Here is a 17996-nt window from a genome sequence, read left to right on the forward strand (position 1 = left end):
TGAAATGATAAGTTGCAAATATATATTAGAGGTCCTACAATTCCTTCAATGACCTTCTTGACGATTTTCATGTCAATATCATTACAATCAGTAGATGTTTTATATTTACACATGTGTACAATGTCAATTATTTCTTTTTCCTCCACTGATGTGAGGAACATTGAGTTAGGGTTCCTATCAATCAGGTTTTCACTACAGTCTACTGATGGCAGTGACTCAGGAATTTGTTCTGCCAGTTTTGGTCCAATATTTACAAAATAATGATTAAAGCTGTTGACCTTATCAGCAGTGTTTTCCATAATATTGCCATTATCGATAAAGTATTGTGGATAACTTTGTTGTCCAGAATTATTTTTAATGATACCGTTTAAAACATCCCATATTCCTTTCATATTATGTTTATTGTTGTTCAATATTTTACTATAATACTCCTTTCTACATACACGTATAATATTGGTCAACTTATTTTTGTATTTTTTATATTTATTTTCAGCATCTTTTGTTCTTTGTTTTAGGTATTCCCTATAGAGTGTATTTTTCTTTTTACATGCATTTTGTAAACCCTTAGTGAGCCATGGTCTATCTGAATATTTGTGCTTTCTGTTGTATTTTATTGTTGGACAGTTTTTATCGTACAACTCCATGAATATTCTTAAAATGAATATTCTTCTTTCACAGTCAAAAGTAGGACTTATAAAGTGGTCAAGGTGCTGGACAGGCTAACAGGGTTTGTTTGGCATATGCAGAAGCATGCTGAGGTTACATCGGAGTTAATGACCAAAAATGCCAAACAGTAAAATCTAAGACTAGAAAAACACAGCCCTGGACTTGACTGCAGTTTCCACTGGGCAATTGCTTTAATAGTGGAAAGAAATATATCACAGAGTACGTGGTGTATATATCAGAACTTAAATTTTTTAAAGTGTTGTCATATGTGGCGTATTCACTGAAAAAGCTTCTGAATACTACTGTGACCAAAATGTCAGATTGCTCTTTATTTCTGTTGCATTCATTTCAGCAGAGTTTATCATTTTAAAAAAGGTTCAATAGCACGAGTGTCATTGATTTAATGTTAAAATCTGACCCTCATGATGGAGACGATCATCATAAGAAGTTTCTTATCTGAAGTTGTTTATTTTTTGCTGTAAAGTTTTGGTCATTTTCTAGAGATCTTTCACAATTAAAAAAAGACGATGCATGTTTTCAATGTAAATGTCCACAAAACCACATTAAATTCAATACAGCTCTGCTGTAGATTTGGCATCTATTAAATTAGATCCATCTAGTGGAAAGGTTAATGTTTGTAAGTGTATTCCATCAAGCCTAATTTTGATCTAGTTTGAGACGCTTATTTACACATGGGGAAACAACACGCTGAGCATACAGCCAAAGAACATGGCCACATAGAGTTAAACATTGCTTGGAAAAAAATATGCATTTAGCTCGTCTCTAGCAACCGAGCAACCTACATTTCATTCAAGTTTAACTGACTATTCTATAAGTCTACAAGTCTCAAGTTTAAACAATTCAATGACTTGTGAAATCTGCTGTGAACAACAGCATGGCTAACACTGAGACGTTTGTCATGTTCTTTCACTAAGTTTTTGCTACTTTTCAGTATTTTAAATGAACCTCTAAATCGTTCAGTTATTGATGTTTGGTTAAATTGGTTTAACAGCTGATTTTAAAACCCTTCTCCTCACATACAAGGTCTTGAGTAACTAACCCCATCATATGTTAAAGACCTTTTAGTAGCATGTAATCCCAACAGGAAGGCAATGCCAGCAAACAATACTGAGCAAAAACACATTTAAACACTGAAAAAAATGAGAAACATTATTTTACTTACTACTGACATGATTGTTAGAATGTAGTGCTCTAGGTTGCGTCCATGGTGACGCACCATTTTGGCATCTGCTGTCACCATCAGCTCAACGTAGCGAGGATAGGACAGGAAACGCTTGCGCCTGCGTGGCGATCTCGGGTGTGGGCCGGTGGAGTTGTTCTCGAGCACGCGTTGGTGCTCTACTGTGGCTCTGAGAGATTCTAGCTCCTCTCTCATGGTCCCTCTCATCTCTGAAGAGGCTGGCTTCTTCAAGTTCTCTGTTTAAGAAAGAAAATAATTTTAATGTGGCAATTAGCCTTTTTTTTAATGGACTACTTAACGTCATAAAGGTGTTTCATAAGAGAGCAAGCTACATCTACAGTTCAGTGCATGTTCTGGCGCAGCTTAGTTCCAATCACATAACTAGGCTTCTGTTGCAGACACCTGCCATAAACCGTCTCATTCAAGTGTTCAGGAAAGCAGTTGAACCCAGAGACACAGAGTCACTGGTGAGTTTTGAGCCTGTGTTTTATCTCAGGCAATCTGGATTCTCCTGTCTCAAACGAAGCCACACAAACTAAGAAATCCCTTAACAGCACTTTACTGAGTCACAGAGACTAGGCTCAGTTTACGCCATGCAGAGGCGTAAAAATCCTATATTCCGCTCTGGATACCCCAGTCATTGTATTATTTTGGTAAATTGTTACAATCGTGGTGAAAGGAACACATTAACACTCAAACAGTTCCATTCATACGCCGCCTCCAACAGCAGCCTCAGACCCAGAATGACAGCCATACACAGTGCACACTCAAATGGCTCACTTCTCTCAGCTGAAGCGCACGTGTTGTGCTGGCTACAAACGGTAGATTCCATCATCATGACAGAGTGAAGTTAAAAGAGGAACACAGAGGCAGAGACACAGACCGATTGCCTATATTATTAGAGGCAAGGTAAGAAAAACTTGCTGTACTTAAAAATGAAGTAGCGTTGATTGCACATTAATAAGAACCCTGGAGTTCTGAATAAAAACAGAGTGGAAAAAACAGCAAGAGGTTTCCCAGTCACACCACAGGAATAATCCAAATCACAAAAAAGGGTTGAGTTTGTTTTCTGCAATATCCCCAGATTCTCCTGACTGAAAATGACAACCAATGGAGGGCCAGATAAACTGCACGTATCAGCTATGAACATCAAAATGCTTAAGCAGTCAATCAGCACTGTATAACTTTACACTGCATTTTGTGAGAAGTCCAGGACCGAAGCGTGCAGGTCGATCATTGTGCTCTTCTGATTTCCACTGTTGCTTTGGCGCACATCCGTGATATAGTGTAAGAAAGCTTGCTTAAAGCAGTTTCACCTGTCGCCCTGACGAGGAAAGATTGATTTAACGTATGCCAGGCGGGCGGAAAAGAACGATCAAAGAGAAGATTCATGAATGTAGTGCAGGAGGACATGCAGAGGGTTGGTGTGACAGAAGAAGTGGGATTGGGTGAGATGGAAATAAATGATCTGCTGTGGCCACCTCTAAAAGGACCAGCTGAAAGAAGAAAAAGAAGAAAAATATCAGGAGCCACTGATGAAATAGCTAAGAATTGACAATGAAAGATTTCACGGTCAATTTCCTATTTTGTCAAAACTCAAATTGCTGTAATTTTTAATAAATGTTTGTACATATAGGTGTAGTATTTTTCTTTTGCCTCCATTAAACCAAGCCGCAAAAGGGACACAATGTAGCAAAAGTTGCTAAAAAAAAATTACACCAACTATGTAATTACTTTAAGTAAGACCACTAGTGCTTACGATCCAAGCATAGTTTGGAATCCGTCATCCTCCTCAACTTTGGATAACCCGATTACAGTGAAGACTTCCATTGTGTTTTGTAAACTCAATCTTTCCAGACAGTCACACAGAGACAGATTGTGTGTAACTGTTAGATTAGGGAAAAAAAGAGAAAGGAAAACTCATTCAGTGCTCCGTGAGTATTCAAGCGATGCCCCCAGTGGGCACACGAGGCGAAGCGTGACTCCCTGGCACAATGGCCCACAGCTCTTGCCGCCGTGAGGCCCAACCCCATGCCAGAACCAGCATCCAAGCCAGCGCCAAGCCAGTCTGTGCCTGTGCACGCAGCCCGGGCAGCTGGGCCAGCACGGAGCTTTGTATTTTCCAGGGAAAGAAAAGTCTCAAAGGCCAAAACCCACCGCACTAAACCCCTTAAACAGACTCATCGCTGCAGACAGTCCGACATCAAAGGGATTATCAAAGCACAGAGGAGTATCTCTCCATCCTCAGAAATTGGTGTTAAGACTCAGAGTAAGCAAGTGTGTGATGGAAAAAAAAGAGGAGGAGGTGAAAATATTGCCTTCTGCTATAATAGCCTTTGAATCAGTGCAGATTAGCCACACACAACCTTCCCAAATCGCCTTAGGTTGAAATCCCCCTCTCGCTAGGTAGTGAGCTGCTACTTACACCATGAGAAGACAGGGGTGACTGACCCACTGTATGCACAGAGGCATTACATCACTCACTGGGCACTGGAAAAATCAGCCACAGAAGGTCTTTATATCTCTGTGCTCTGCATGTTGGAATTTACTATCAACAAAAAGAACCTGATAGATATTATTTCTTTTCAAACTTGGAATATAAACTCGAACTTCAGAGGTTTCTCATGATCGGGAGCATTATTAAAAAGGGGCCCTGCATGGCATGAGTGTAGGCATTTCCAACTTATAATCTAGTCGATTCCAATGTACACACAGCTAAATTGTACCAACAGAACACACTCACTTCTATGTTCCAACACCTAATTGACTCGGGATGTGTAAATCTTTATATCACTGTGCCAAAACACAATCAAAACAATGAACATTACCCTGTTTGTGTATTCACTCAATGCCATGAATAATTGCAGACAAAATATCCCATACACACAATGACTGAACTCTTTTAAACATATCTAGACATTTTGATTGGGTTTGAACTGCCACATATGTTAACAGTTAAGCATTTATTTACATTAATCCATAAACATTAAAGTGTGGAAATATTTTACTGTTACATATACTTTTAGTCTGAGTCCATCTATGTATGCCAGCCTGTCCAAAAGGATCTCAATGGGATTTTAACATAGAGCTGCTCTTTCATGACAAATGCCAAGAACCAACAAATACGTAGTTGAACTAATAACCATTGTTTTACAGTGTTTTGCTGGCCTTCTGAGAGTTGTCATCTTAGGCTACACATTAAACCAGGGGTGGGCAATTCCAGGCCCTGAGGGCCGGTGTCCTGCAGGTTTTAGAGCTCACCTTGGGTCAACACACCTGAATCACATGATTAGTTCATTACCAGGCCTCTGGAGAACTGCAGGAGCTAATTTAGCCATTTAAATCAGCTGTGTTGGTTCAAGGACACATTTAAAGTACACTTTCCAATCAGTACAGGTAGTGCCTGCTACTTAAAACAATCAGACAGCGTGGTTATTGGAATACAAGTTAAGAGGGGAAAAACTTTGAAACCACCGCAGACAGGGGCACAATTAAGTGTAATTCTGCGGCTAGACAGTGGAGAAGTAAGGCAGCTAATTGCTTCTGCTGAAGAAGGCTTTTAAAAGTGAAGTGGCGTGGCTGTCGACATCACTGGAAGTATGGTCTTTGTACACTTGCAGTCCACTCGGTTGATATTTTCAGTTCAGAGATAACAACAGCATAGTGGTCGGCTGCAGACCTCCTCAAATGACGAAACACTACTTGTGAATCAGAACTGTGACGGGTAGTAGCCTGGAGTGTTATCTTAGCCAAACCAAGATGTCTAGTTTAAAGGGGTTCATCCAAATATACTAAAGATTAAATCATTATGGATACCATTTGAATTCAATTGAAAATGTTTGGATTGGGATACGCAAGAAGCAACCCTTCCTCTTTGTTGAATACACATGTCTTCAAATCTTAGAGTAATTTGGTTACATCTGGAAGGCCCAGTCAATAGTTTATAGGACAGATGTTGGCGTTTTACAAGGAAGTGCCGATAAAGAGCAAATACATCATTTTCTAAAGCTCTTCAAAATGTGTCAAAGATTTGATGAAAAGTCTCTAATAATATTATTTTTTATTTATCCAAATAAAAGTTCCATTGAGATTAAAAAAATCCTTTTTCAAAAGTGATTTGGTCAAGACAGAGGCAAAGATTTAGTCATTCTAAACAGAAATAAATAGTTTCTGCTTGTACTGACATACAAAACAAGCGAGTGAATACAACATATACATGATACATGATGTTGTATATACAATAACACAGAACTAGTGCCACTTCAAGAGCAAAGACATTAACAATGAGCACTATGTTCTCGATCCTTTGAAACTCCCCGACAGGAACTATTCTGGACAGTTTCCTGTCCTTCTATAGATTATTCTAATGACAAAAAGGGGCAGCATATTTTAACGTCTTTTTTTGCAGGGATAAATACTGCTAACGTTTTGCTTGAGTGAAAGCCATAGTTCACAGGTATACAAAACCAGCCCAATCGGAGATTTGCACACACAGGATGCTAATAAAATGCAAAGCAGCAAATTAAACAGGATCTTCAGGTTTTGTTAAATGCATCACTAAAGAGCATCAACCTCAACACTGCAATTTATGCAATCACACGTTTATACGTAATGTTAAAATCCTATCTGATAAGCACATATACAAGGCCTCATTTTTCTTTTCCTCGAAGACGACCATTTGTGACTCAACAATGACTACAGATCTGTTCAAGGAACCATTTAAATATCAAGATGTTGATTTTACTCCAAGACAATCAGTATGGATGACTTAATCACGTCTACCATATTTTAAAAGAAACCCCTACTTTAGATACTGAACTATAAATCATCTTTACATTAAAAATGTAGCTCTGTGTTTTTGAAGGATGTCTGGCCTCTATGATAGTAAACAGCCCGAGACCCTGGCCAAGTCACTGATGATTTCCGGTCATCTCTTGGGTTTACCCTTAGTGGGAAACTGTTGCTCTTCCAGCATCCATGCCACCATGCAGTTAATCACTGTCACTCAAGTTGTTTGAATAAGCTCAAGTCTGTTAAGAATGCCCAGACAGTATTCAGTGGCAGAAAATAGCTCAAGTTGGAATCTGAGCAACACACCCAACACACTGGGTTCAATAGGGCTGTGGCCTCAGGGTAGGCACATGGCAGCTATTAAAGTTACAGACTGTGTGTGTACCCAGCCCTACTCAGCCCTGTCCGGAGTATCTGTTATCCTAAACTCAGCGAGTGCAATGGACCAAATTATTAGCTGCTTGCATTATCTGTCATGGAGTGTTATGAAATTTGAGGCACTAACTCAACAGAGCATCCTACCTGAAGGGAAAACTCACTCATTACACACAAATAGCACATGTGGTGGCTCAAACTCGCAATCAATGCATGAAAAATCAGATTTTTTTAGACTCATCTGACACATTTTAAGGCTAGCGTTCAGATCACAGTGATTCAAAAGACAAAAATATTCAACTGGCATTCAAAAAGACAAGAGAAATGAGTCTTTTTCAAATGAGGGCCAACAGCAATGCAGTGAGTAAGAAAAGTTACTTTATAGAAGCAGGTGTAAAAGAAGAAAAGCAGGCAGTGGGAGCTCGAGAAAAGGCAAGGGCCACTGCCAAGCTCTGAAGCAAGACAGACAGGCACATGCAGTGCAAGCCAGAATTGCTCAAACTCACAAAGAAAGAAGTTCGTTTCCCCATTCCTCTCCGCTCTTGCTCAGCAATTCTCAGCACTCAGTGGGACACTTCATCCACTGACAGGCCAAGGAGATGACATGCACTTTCACAAACACACATTCACAAGCAAACCACATTTACACACGGACACAAAAGCCCCAAAACAAACTCTGTTTTTATTCTTTGCCACAATAGGTACTTCCTGGAATGCAGGAGGTTGAGTCAGTGCAAGGGCCATAAGGCCACAGAATAAGCCTAAGCCCTTTGGAGCCATGTGACACCCAGAAGTTCCACACAATCTAAAGAAAGATGGTGAAGATGACAGAGTAATTGCTGTTCGCCCATCACACCCTAGCTGACCACATTTCCTGACCCCTGTCAAGAGCCGTGCTTCAGAGGAAAACAAAGGGTTTAATGCATACATAGTTCCAAGTGAGGCCCGGCAAACAAGCCGCCAAGCCCAGAATCCACGCACCTCTAGGAGGGAAAAGTTCAAGGTCACATCAACTCATCCAGTGAGTGACTCCAAACAAAGAGGGAAGTGAGGTCACAATCAACAAGTGCCTCCATTCACATACATGAAAGCGCAAAGGGAGGGCAGGCACCGATTCAAGTCGGCTAGTTCAAACCGCAGGCGGGGAGGACATTTTTCCATGTAAATGAACCCATTGACCAAAAACCTGATGCTAGCATTTGAGCTACCATGTATACACAGTGGGCACCGAGAGGGGAATCGTATACGATGATTGTGTTAAGGGTCAGGGGGCACAGATGCCATCTGTGCCAAGTATTGCCGCATCAACGCCAGGCAATTCGGTCTCCAAGCTGGCCTCGGTTACCCATCAAGAAATCAGGCAAGCTGCTTGAGAGCTGACGCTGGAACAGGACTTTGGGTAGTTGGATTTCAGTTTGGTGTCAAGCTGTCTTTTAGTCTTTTCACTGTTTCTAATTCAGACAAAATATGACACCCCACAGTTCTGGACTTGCAGCCAGTGGCTTGGTGAAAGAGATTCTTTGCAATTCCCGCTTCCCTTTGCCTTTTGCTTGTCTTCACATGGATTTTTAAAAAGCAAAGGGAGCAGAGCGACAGAAGAATCTACCCCTACCTGCAGCCGCCCTCATTTCTGCGCTTATCTCTATCAAAGGATGACACGGGGATTCACATGCAAGCCGACAGACTGATACCCTGTAGAATGTGTCATTAGGGGTCGGAGCCGTGTTGTGGTTTGAGCCTGTTAAGCTTTATTGCCTCTATGCTTTCAAAATTCAGAGCGAGGCACAACAAGGCACTCTGTGACTTTAAAACATTAATCACCCACTCAACAGCTATCTACTCCAGTAAAGGTATTCTAAACAGAAGGAAAACCACCCAGGTTGGCTGACAGAGAAAGGAAACTGATACAGCTGCAATGTCCATCAAAGACACTGGCATCAGTGGTTCAGTAGGATGAATTTACATTTAAAAATGTCATATAAACTTCCATCCATTCAACACAGCATTACAATAACAGCCTCTCGCTTTATCAACAGACCATGAACACATGTCGTGAAGAAAAGCAGCTGAAGACAGCCGTGACCTGACAGTTAAAATAGAATTTTCCATCAAGGTAACACTTCAGTCTTATCAGTCCACTTCTACATCTGACATCTCACAAGCAGTGACAGCACAAGTATGAATAAGTCAACTATTTGTACGTGTCGGAGATGACAAGCTCAAAGCTCAAAACAGAGCGTCATCTTTGTGAAATGTTTCTATGTGGAAACATCGCTTTCCTCTCCTTTCAGCATTTTTTTCTTTCAGAGATCTTGGAAACTCTTACTTGTCTTAGGACAGCAGATACAGAAGTCTCCGTTGTTCTGGCGCACTGCGCAGTGCACGAGGGAGGTATTCTGAGCCAGCATTTCTAAAGGAAGCTCTTATCTTACCATTCTGCTGATACACATGCTGTTTCCTGAAGGTGTGTTTGATAAAGCGCAGTTTGTTTCATCTTTATCGTTTTCAAAAATATGTTTTGCTTCAGGAAACAGCAAAAAAAGGGGGATGGATAAGGAATAAAATCACCGTATGTCTTGCAAAAACTTTTTTTTTTACAAATCAGAGTGGCTGCTTGGAAGGTCATCAGCACTTCTCTGTGTGGCTCAAACGTTCTCTCCACACGAAAACACGAATATGGAAGAGAAAGCGACAAAGAGAAAAACAGAGTCATAAGATCGCGTTGACCTTGACAGAGAGTCCTTTTAGAGCCAGTCAAAAAAAAAGGAGATTGGAATCGGCTCTCTTGCTAACATCACAGGTTTTGGGTGGGTAATCTATGTGCTTCTTGCTTAAAATGTGGTCTTGTGTGATGCTTATGCGCTCCTCTAATCCATTAATAAAGCTTTCCAGTTTTTCAAACACAATGACAAGCTGACAGCCTGAGTGTGTTGACATTTATTTTAGAAGTCAGTTTAGTCTAATGAAGAAAATTAAGTGGACAATTTTCCTTCTGAGACATCAATGTGCAGACATACTGCAAAGCCAGGAGGAAAATGCCCAAAGACCAGGAGAAAAAACTGCAAGTGTTCAGGAAGCAGGACGACACGCGTCAAGTTAGCGTTTATATGTAACCTGCACTGCGCTGTGTGTCATAAAAAGACAGGACAAGCCTATTAGTCTGTGCTCAGTGAAGCCTTCAAAGAACCAATTTTTCACAACATGTGGAGATTGCCCTTTCTGATAATGGCACAGTCTGGGGACACCTCACAGTCCTAACCCAGGCCCACTGCTTCTTTTAATCCCTTGTTCATTGTTTACTTGCTATCCTTTGATGAGGCCCCGCAGGTGTCTCTAACACTTTAAACACCTACATCCCAGCTACCTCCTGCTGTACACTGAACAAAAGGATTTCATTTCACAGTAAAGGTCATGAGAAGCTATTTCAGGATGCTTCTCATTTCATGTTAACTAGACATTAAACTGGTTTACACACTTAAACTGAATGGTGGAAATGGATGTTCTTAAAACATTAAAAGTCAGGGGGTTAATAGATATATATACACAAAGCTTTCAGCGAATGCTGGGTCTCTGTTTGCCTCACACAGATTGAGCGAGTGAAAGGGTTGAGCATATTGAGGCAGCGTTGGCCTATCCAAGTTTTTTTAACCCACCGCCACACACAAAGGCCACCACTGGGCGACAATGGCTGCGTTCAGACAACAAACAAATCAAGCAGTCGGCATATAAAAGATTTATCGCGTCACTCGACAAAGGCCCCCCTTGGAGGACAACTTTAAGGTCTTCCATCGAGGTGAACTTCACTCAGTCACCCTGCTTTTCTCTTGAGGGCCTCTCCACCACCCGCAGGGCCTCAACCATAAAAATTCAAATGAAATTGGGGGAACTTTCCAGCAGCCTCCCAAGTGGAAAACCCCCCCAGTTCTTTTCAGCTGCAAACTAAAAAGTTATCACACCTACCCTCTGAGCTCCTGCTACAAACCTGGGACTCAATGTTCCAGCAGAGGAGGCATGAAACCACCACGCAGTGCACAAGTAACAGCCACTAATCAAGGCTGAAATCTGCAAGCCAAAGATCGTGACTGAGTATAATTTACATTTTAGGGCAGTGTTTATTGCCACGGTTCAGAAAGAAAATACAGGAGATAAGGAGGTAAGTGTTTGTGGGTGAAAGTCAGACAGACTGTGGTTACAGGTAGAATACTTAGGCAGTCTATTACCTGAGGCAGCACAGGGATCTGCATTGTTGTCAGATTTGGAGATGTTTCTTTTCCTCTCATGTCGATAGACGAGATGAGGTTTGTCGTGTTCTTCATCGTATTCCTCCCCAGCAGCGTTTAAAAGGGGTTCCAAGAAGAATTCGCCATGTTGTGTTGTAAAAGTTCCAATCTATAAGGGGGGGAAAAGCCAGGAGATGTCACTGGTACAAAGCATGCACGTGCATGTGTGCATATTCTACTGTACGCGTGTCTGTTTATTTCACAGTTTCATTTACACAGGTTGTGGTCTCTTTGCAGTCACTCGGTCCTAGCCTCTGGCACCAGGGTTCACATTATTTCCATGCTTTTAAATAAGCTCTTTTGACAGGTGTGTATGGAAAGAACATGCTGATTGAAAAGGCAACAGAATATCCGTAACTGCTTTCATGTCAGTTATTGTTGAAGTTTAAGCCCTGAGAATTTCATTCCGTGACAATGAAGGCGAGTTTTGAAACATTTTAAGTCTTTTGCATGATACATTTATCAGGGCGCTGTTGCAATTCAGTAAACCGTTTCACACATTTATGCACAGGTTATTAGGTAAGCTGTAAGTGTCAAAATGCATTTTTCCCCGAAAACCCTGACACTGGGAAGAGTGACATCATCATACGCGGACCAAGCTGCTGACAGAGGAATGCTAATATTGATTTGGCAGCTCGGTCCCTCACAAAGCTTCTTAGCTCACTCAGCCATGAGGCGCACTGGTGTTTTCATGGTAATTTCATGCGCACACTTAAACAGGATATTGGAGGCTGGAATGTTATCTTTAAGGCAGCATTACGCCATAAACATCCCCGAGTGATGGACATTTGACAATGGAAAAGATACAACTCGGACGTGGAAAACAAGTACAAACTGGAACTGCACTTTTCCTCCCTACTTTTCAAAAAGTGAGGGATTAGATCCCCTGCAGGTTTACACTATAGCTCCTGAAAAAGGTTAAAGGCACTCAGTTCTACAGTTAGGTATTTGGAAAGTGGCACAATTTGTGTAATTTTTGCCTTTGTATGACATTCAATTCAAATCAAGATGTGAAGGCGGTTTCACGGCCAAGTGGGACCTGTTTCCTCGTCGTTCCACGACAAATTTAGCAGATAAAAATTCTGGAGTTGATTCCAAGTGTTGCACTTTCATTACTTAGGTGTTAACTGGAACTATGTGAAGGTCAAAGAGATATCAGTTTAGGTGAATGAGGCCCTCATTAGGCTGAAAAAAAACCTATTAAAGAGATAACAAAAACTTTAAGAGAGGTTAAATCAACACTCTGCTACATTCTTTTAAAAAAAGGGAATGCACCAGCCAGCTCAGCAACACCAGAAGGACTAGAAGACAAGGCTATGTTATGGTATGGGCAACTATCACTGTCAACAGAACAAGTTTGCCGGTGTTTATTGATAACGTGACTTATTCCACCAGTGTATGAATGTGAGAGTGAATGAATAGTGGTATTGTAAAGCGCTTTGGGTGCCTAGAAAAGCGCTATATAAATCCAATCCATTATTATTATTATTATTATTATTATTATTGAGATAATCAGCAGGATAAATTGTGAAGTGTACATGTGCTATACTTTCTGCTCAGGTTCAGCCAAACACTTCAAAACAGATCAGACAGTGCTAATAGTTAAATGAACCAAAGCATACTGCTAAGATAACTTTGTCAACTCAACTTTCTGAAGACAAAGCTGAAGGCAAAGAGACACACAAGCAAGCAGCAATCTAAGGTGGCTTACAGTAAAGGCCTAACAGAGATTTCAGGCAGTCTAGAACCCATCAAAGTATGAAAAACAGTCCTGATATTTAAAATTATCCAAATCAGTGTGAGCCTCTGAAAATAAGGAAGGGGTGTATAAAAGTGGCTGTAATTCCTGAAAAGTTAATGCAATAATTTTGCTTAATCGCTTAAATAAAAGCTGAGAGTCTGGACTTCAATCACATATTAATTCTTTTATTTAGAATAACTATGCCATGTTCCAAAAACATATGGATGTGGGTTCAGTGCAAAAGTGTCAAAACTTTCATAAACAATGCACAGGATAGAAACGCCTTCACTTGTTGAAGCACCCCCCCCTCTGCCCTGGATCAGTACTGGTTCTTCAGTTCTGAGAAGCCAGTGAAACGAAATAGAAGTAGTTTTCAAATCCAGCGGGGAACTTTGAGAGAAGACAGCATGAACGGATGCATTTGTATGAATGATTTCGAGATGATGTGACTCTTTTTTTTAAGTCCTAAAGTCCACCAATCACTCATCATAGACACAAAACATGCTGTGACAACAACTCGCCAGAGAAGCTGATACTGAATAAACAGTGTTCATGAAATGGTCTTTGCAGTCAAAATAAGATTCAATCCACTCAAGCATACACGACTACATTTTCTTACATTTACACGGTCGAGTAAAAAACAAATTTATGTGGCTAAAATGCATCAGGAATTATCCACTGCAGAGAACGTTTCCCTTTGTGTTTCAAAAAAATGATTACTGAATAACAGTCAGATATTACTTCATTCTTGACCTTGGAACTACAAAAAAAGCACAAGGTTCATTTGGTACATGCTCTGGTTCATTTCGGTGCACATCTTGAGCAGATGGAGATTACTCTGTTGTCATCAAACTGTCGATGTAATGTCCTCTTTGTTCACAGCAGGCTCAAAACATTCGCTTTCGTCTCATCTGGTTGTGAAAATAAAACTCTGTTTAAATATGCCTGATCAACATAGAAGTACTGCAGCCTTTTTCAAACCATTGCAGTCATAATCTAAATATAATGAATGATTTATACAATGCAAAAATTGGTAGATGTTTGCCGGTGTCTTGTAAATCACTGTCTATGGTGATTTAACTTCAATTAGGTAATTACGGGTGATCCAGTCTAAAGTTTCGTGTAGTGTTAACAGAAAGCTGAACAGATAAATGCTCCCTTTAGTCAGCGGAGAGGAAGAGATTCAGGGTTTCCCAGCATTAGCTCAGCAGCAAATCTGACAAAGGTTTGGGCAGACACAATGGCTGCTGTTCAGTACTGGGTGCTGAACTGGACCTTACAACTGAGAGACCCCTTTTTGAAGCGAGGTCACATTCATGACATGAGTGGACCGACTGCTGGCACACAGCTCTATTATGAAATCTCTCAAAGACACTATGATTTTCTGTGGCTGCAGACACCTGCAGTCAGTCTCTGTTAAATATCTTACGGCATAAAGGTGCCGTGAACCTGATCTTTGTGCAGAGCTGCTTCATTCTGTGCTGGAAGTAAAACAGATGCATTTGTCAGAACAGCCTGACTTAACCTACACTTCTATTATGTGAGTGGACTGAAAGACCCAGCTTCTCAAGGAACCCAAATTTCCCACGGTGTGAGCAATCTTTAAGTCTCCTCCGCAACCTTCATTGGCAGCTGTCTTCTCTTCGGGGCATTTCTCCTCTTTTCTGCCCTTCATGACTCCCTTTGAAAAGGCCAAAAGCTCCTCAACCCTGCCTCCCCCAAGCTCTCCTCAATTGCCCCCCGGTGATATTGGACGAAAGGGGAAACTGCTTTTTCCAGAATGACCCCTTTGTTTTAGGGCCTAATTATTCCTTAATGACCTCATCTCACCAAAATGTGCCCGGGCCATTAAGCCCCAGTGATCAGACACGGAAACATTTATGACCCAATAGCCTCTGGTGGTGTGTCCATTGTCCTGTCATTCTCAATGAGTGATGTTGCAAGGAAACAAGACGGTTTGTTGAAAAAAAGGATGCACACATGTTTGTATAAGTGAGTCATATATCAGAGAGGGCAATTAAAGGCTGCCCTGATAAATGGAGAACACCTTTTGTCTTAAATTGGTGAATAACAAGAAAAACACTCTATTTGACCTTATTTTATTTTTGATAGCTACACTGCTGTGAGTCAATTCTTGCAAAGTGATAATACAAAGATTTATGTTTTTTAACTGAATGTGCAAATAACTATATGACATGCTATTCTCCTGCTGTACATCTAAAATAAGGATAACCATCACTGATAATGGCCTAGAGCAGGAGGAAGGCTTTTGAGGCTATGGTCAGTCTATCTGTCCACTCTAACAACCCCTGCTCTCCCACCCTGCCCCATCCCCAGGCACAGTCTATGCCAGAATCCGCCTGGCGCGACTAAGGTCAACCCCCTGCCCCTGTACCAGTAACCTTATGTGACCCATGAAGTCATCGCTGTCAACAGTTATCAGATTCCCTCACATAGGAGTCAGCAAACTAAATGACTCTGGCATCAGGCGTCCGATATTACACATAAGTCCTATAAACCCCCTTATTACCCACTTATTCCATTACACCCCTATAAAGTTGGCAGGGGAAAAAATGTGATACATTTTCATCAATGAGCATCTTCTTTCTTCTGTCAATTAATGAACATGCCTCTTTAGGCTATGAAGAGTGACCACAAGAGAAGCGAGTTCCAGGAACTACATGGTGGCATCTTCAAAAGACCTATTTGTCTATGGGTCAAACTTATGATGATTTGAGTATCATATTATAAACATTAAAGAAGCTGGAACAAGGAAATGTTCTGCATTTTTATTCATAAAATTAAAAACTGGACTGCTTCAAAATTGGGTTGTCAAACATAAGGCCTGGGCCAAAAATCGGCCCAAAGAATGTAAATAGATTTTGAACTTTTAACTGTATTTTTATAACTTTTACAGCTTTTCCAGTTGATTAAGTCCCCCCTCCTCCCCACTGCCATTCATACTAAAACAAAGTAATTAACTATTAGTTAATTGACAGAAAAGCGCTTCCTTTTCCACTATCTACTACAAAGTTGCCGGGGGGGGGGGTTTACATCTATAGTAAAAAACAAACAAACAAACACCTAATATTTTTTGTCAATGAACAAAAATATAACATTTTATGAATACAGGACATTCTGGGCAATGAACTACCAGAACTTTTGACACGTTTATCATGTCATTTCATTGGTCCAGTGCACTTAAAATCAGTGTGGGCTGTATATGGCCTGTAAAATGAGTTTGGCATCTCTGTTTCACAAGCACGAGCATGACACCAAATAACTAATAATCCATTTCTGTGTGAAAATCCTCTATGACCACATCAGGGTTTTAGTGTGTTTGCTGACGGACACTTCAACAGAGTGGCTTGTTGTCAAATCAGCCCCAATCCCAACCATAACAACCAGCCCTCACATCCATCCCACCCCACCATCCCCACAGGCACAAAGGTGCAGGGCTTCCCATTGTCACTAGTCCAGTAACACTTGCTCTCGATCCACACTTACACACATGACTTGAGCTGTGGGCTGTGCGTGCGTGGATGGAATTCGTTTAAATGGAAGAAAGCATGTCAGAGTGATTAAAGCTTCCCAAAAAAGAAGCTTGAAGATAGCGGAGTGGAAACCAAGTACTCACCAGACCAGTGCACAGGCTGAAGACGGCAGGGTACTCGCGCTTGGCGTTGACGTGTCCACGGAAAAAGCAGTGGCGCATATCGCCGGGGTCAGTGGACTGGGAGTCCGTGTCGTTGCTCTGCTCCTCTCCCAAGTGTGTCACCGTGTAAGAGGGCGCGATAAAGCTGGAGTCTGCGGTTAGATTGAGATGAAAGCGTTCCCCGAAAGCATCAATCCTGTAGTGAAGCCGTAAACCGGACAGGTCATTGCTTAAACTCCGCCGTCTCCTTCTGTAGTGCAGTTTGTGGGGGAACGACTCTCCGAAGTCATTCACACGTAGCGGCTTGACGATTTCATACGATGACAGCTGCTTGATGAAGCTTTCTGCTCAAAAAAAAGTCAGAGAAAGTTGGAAGTGAGAGACAAAGCAATGGTAACAAACAGCCTAGAGCCTGTGTAACAGACTAAATGCAGATGCAGGGTGACAAGCCTACCGCACGCCGGGAATCATGCTCAATCACCGTTAATAATGTTGAAACACATTTCAGCAGTATCACTTCATCGTACTCGCAAGCCAAAAGAAAACACTACCTTGTTTCGGATGCAACTGGTATTGCAGAGTCTCCCGGACAAAAGCTGACAGATGACACATTAGTCCAACCAGCCAGATTGCAAACTGCATGATTCCCTCCGCAAAGAAACCCGGGCTGTCGTCTCCAAGGCAGTACCCTCAATCTCTCTCCGAGCGGCTCCCCCTCTGCCTCTCCTTTCCCCCCGGCTTGTCAGCAGCAGGTCGTGGGATCCGTGGACGCTCTCTGCAGCGCAAGTCTTGCAAAGTGCACTGGCCTCATCGCATTGCTCAACATGCATCCACTACCCTCTATAAAGGCGAACTATTTATGACACATTCATCCCCCCCCCCCAACTCGGAAAAAAGTGCTGCCTAATGTTAATTGCAGTCTATACTGAAAGGAGGGATCAGTGCCAAGTAAGCTTTCCCTTAGCCATCCCTAGAACACCCCGTGCACCCTAAGCACTCACCAACTGCGAAGCAACGCCCCTACAATCTCGAGCCAATAGTGAGTGTGCCTCGGCCACCACACAAGGTACATGTCATGTTGCACAAAATCAGCCAAAACAGTAAAACGAAGTGAAAGTCCGGTGATTTCTGTTTGTTTTCAGCCGTGATTCTTGCTATGATTCTAGCTTTGTCACTCTCACACACACAAAGGCACACTCTGAGGAAAGCCACACTTTGAAGCTGTGCCATGCAGCACTAAATTTCCTTGATTCTATATTAGGCTGTTATTAAAAAGAGTCGTGATGT

At 41.6% G+C, this 17996-nt stretch overlaps 1 protein-coding gene across 1 annotated transcript in view; it reads right to left on the bottom strand.

Moving 5' to 3' along the window:
• Positions 1-17674, bottom strand: part of LOC101482360 (A disintegrin and metalloproteinase with thrombospondin motifs 20) — a 78287-nt gene extending 60613 nt beyond the window's left edge. The window contains exons 1-4 of the mRNA XM_004563778.5: positions 17261-17674; positions 16692-17053; positions 11254-11422; positions 1850-2103 (exon numbers count right to left, since the gene is read on the bottom strand). Coding sequence (XP_004563835.2) covers positions 1850-2103; positions 11254-11422; positions 16692-17053; positions 17261-17351 — 876 coding nt within the window. The 5' untranslated portion in view covers positions 17352-17674. The remainder of the gene's footprint in view (positions 1-1849; positions 2104-11253; positions 11423-16691; positions 17054-17260) is intronic.
• Positions 17675-17996: the final 322 nt, after the last annotated feature.

Source organism: Maylandia zebra, linkage group LG7, assembly GCF_041146795.1.
Source record: "Maylandia zebra isolate NMK-2024a linkage group LG7, Mzebra_GT3a, whole genome shotgun sequence".
NCBI classification, from domain to species: domain Eukaryota; kingdom Metazoa; phylum Chordata; class Actinopteri; order Cichliformes; family Cichlidae; genus Maylandia; species Maylandia zebra.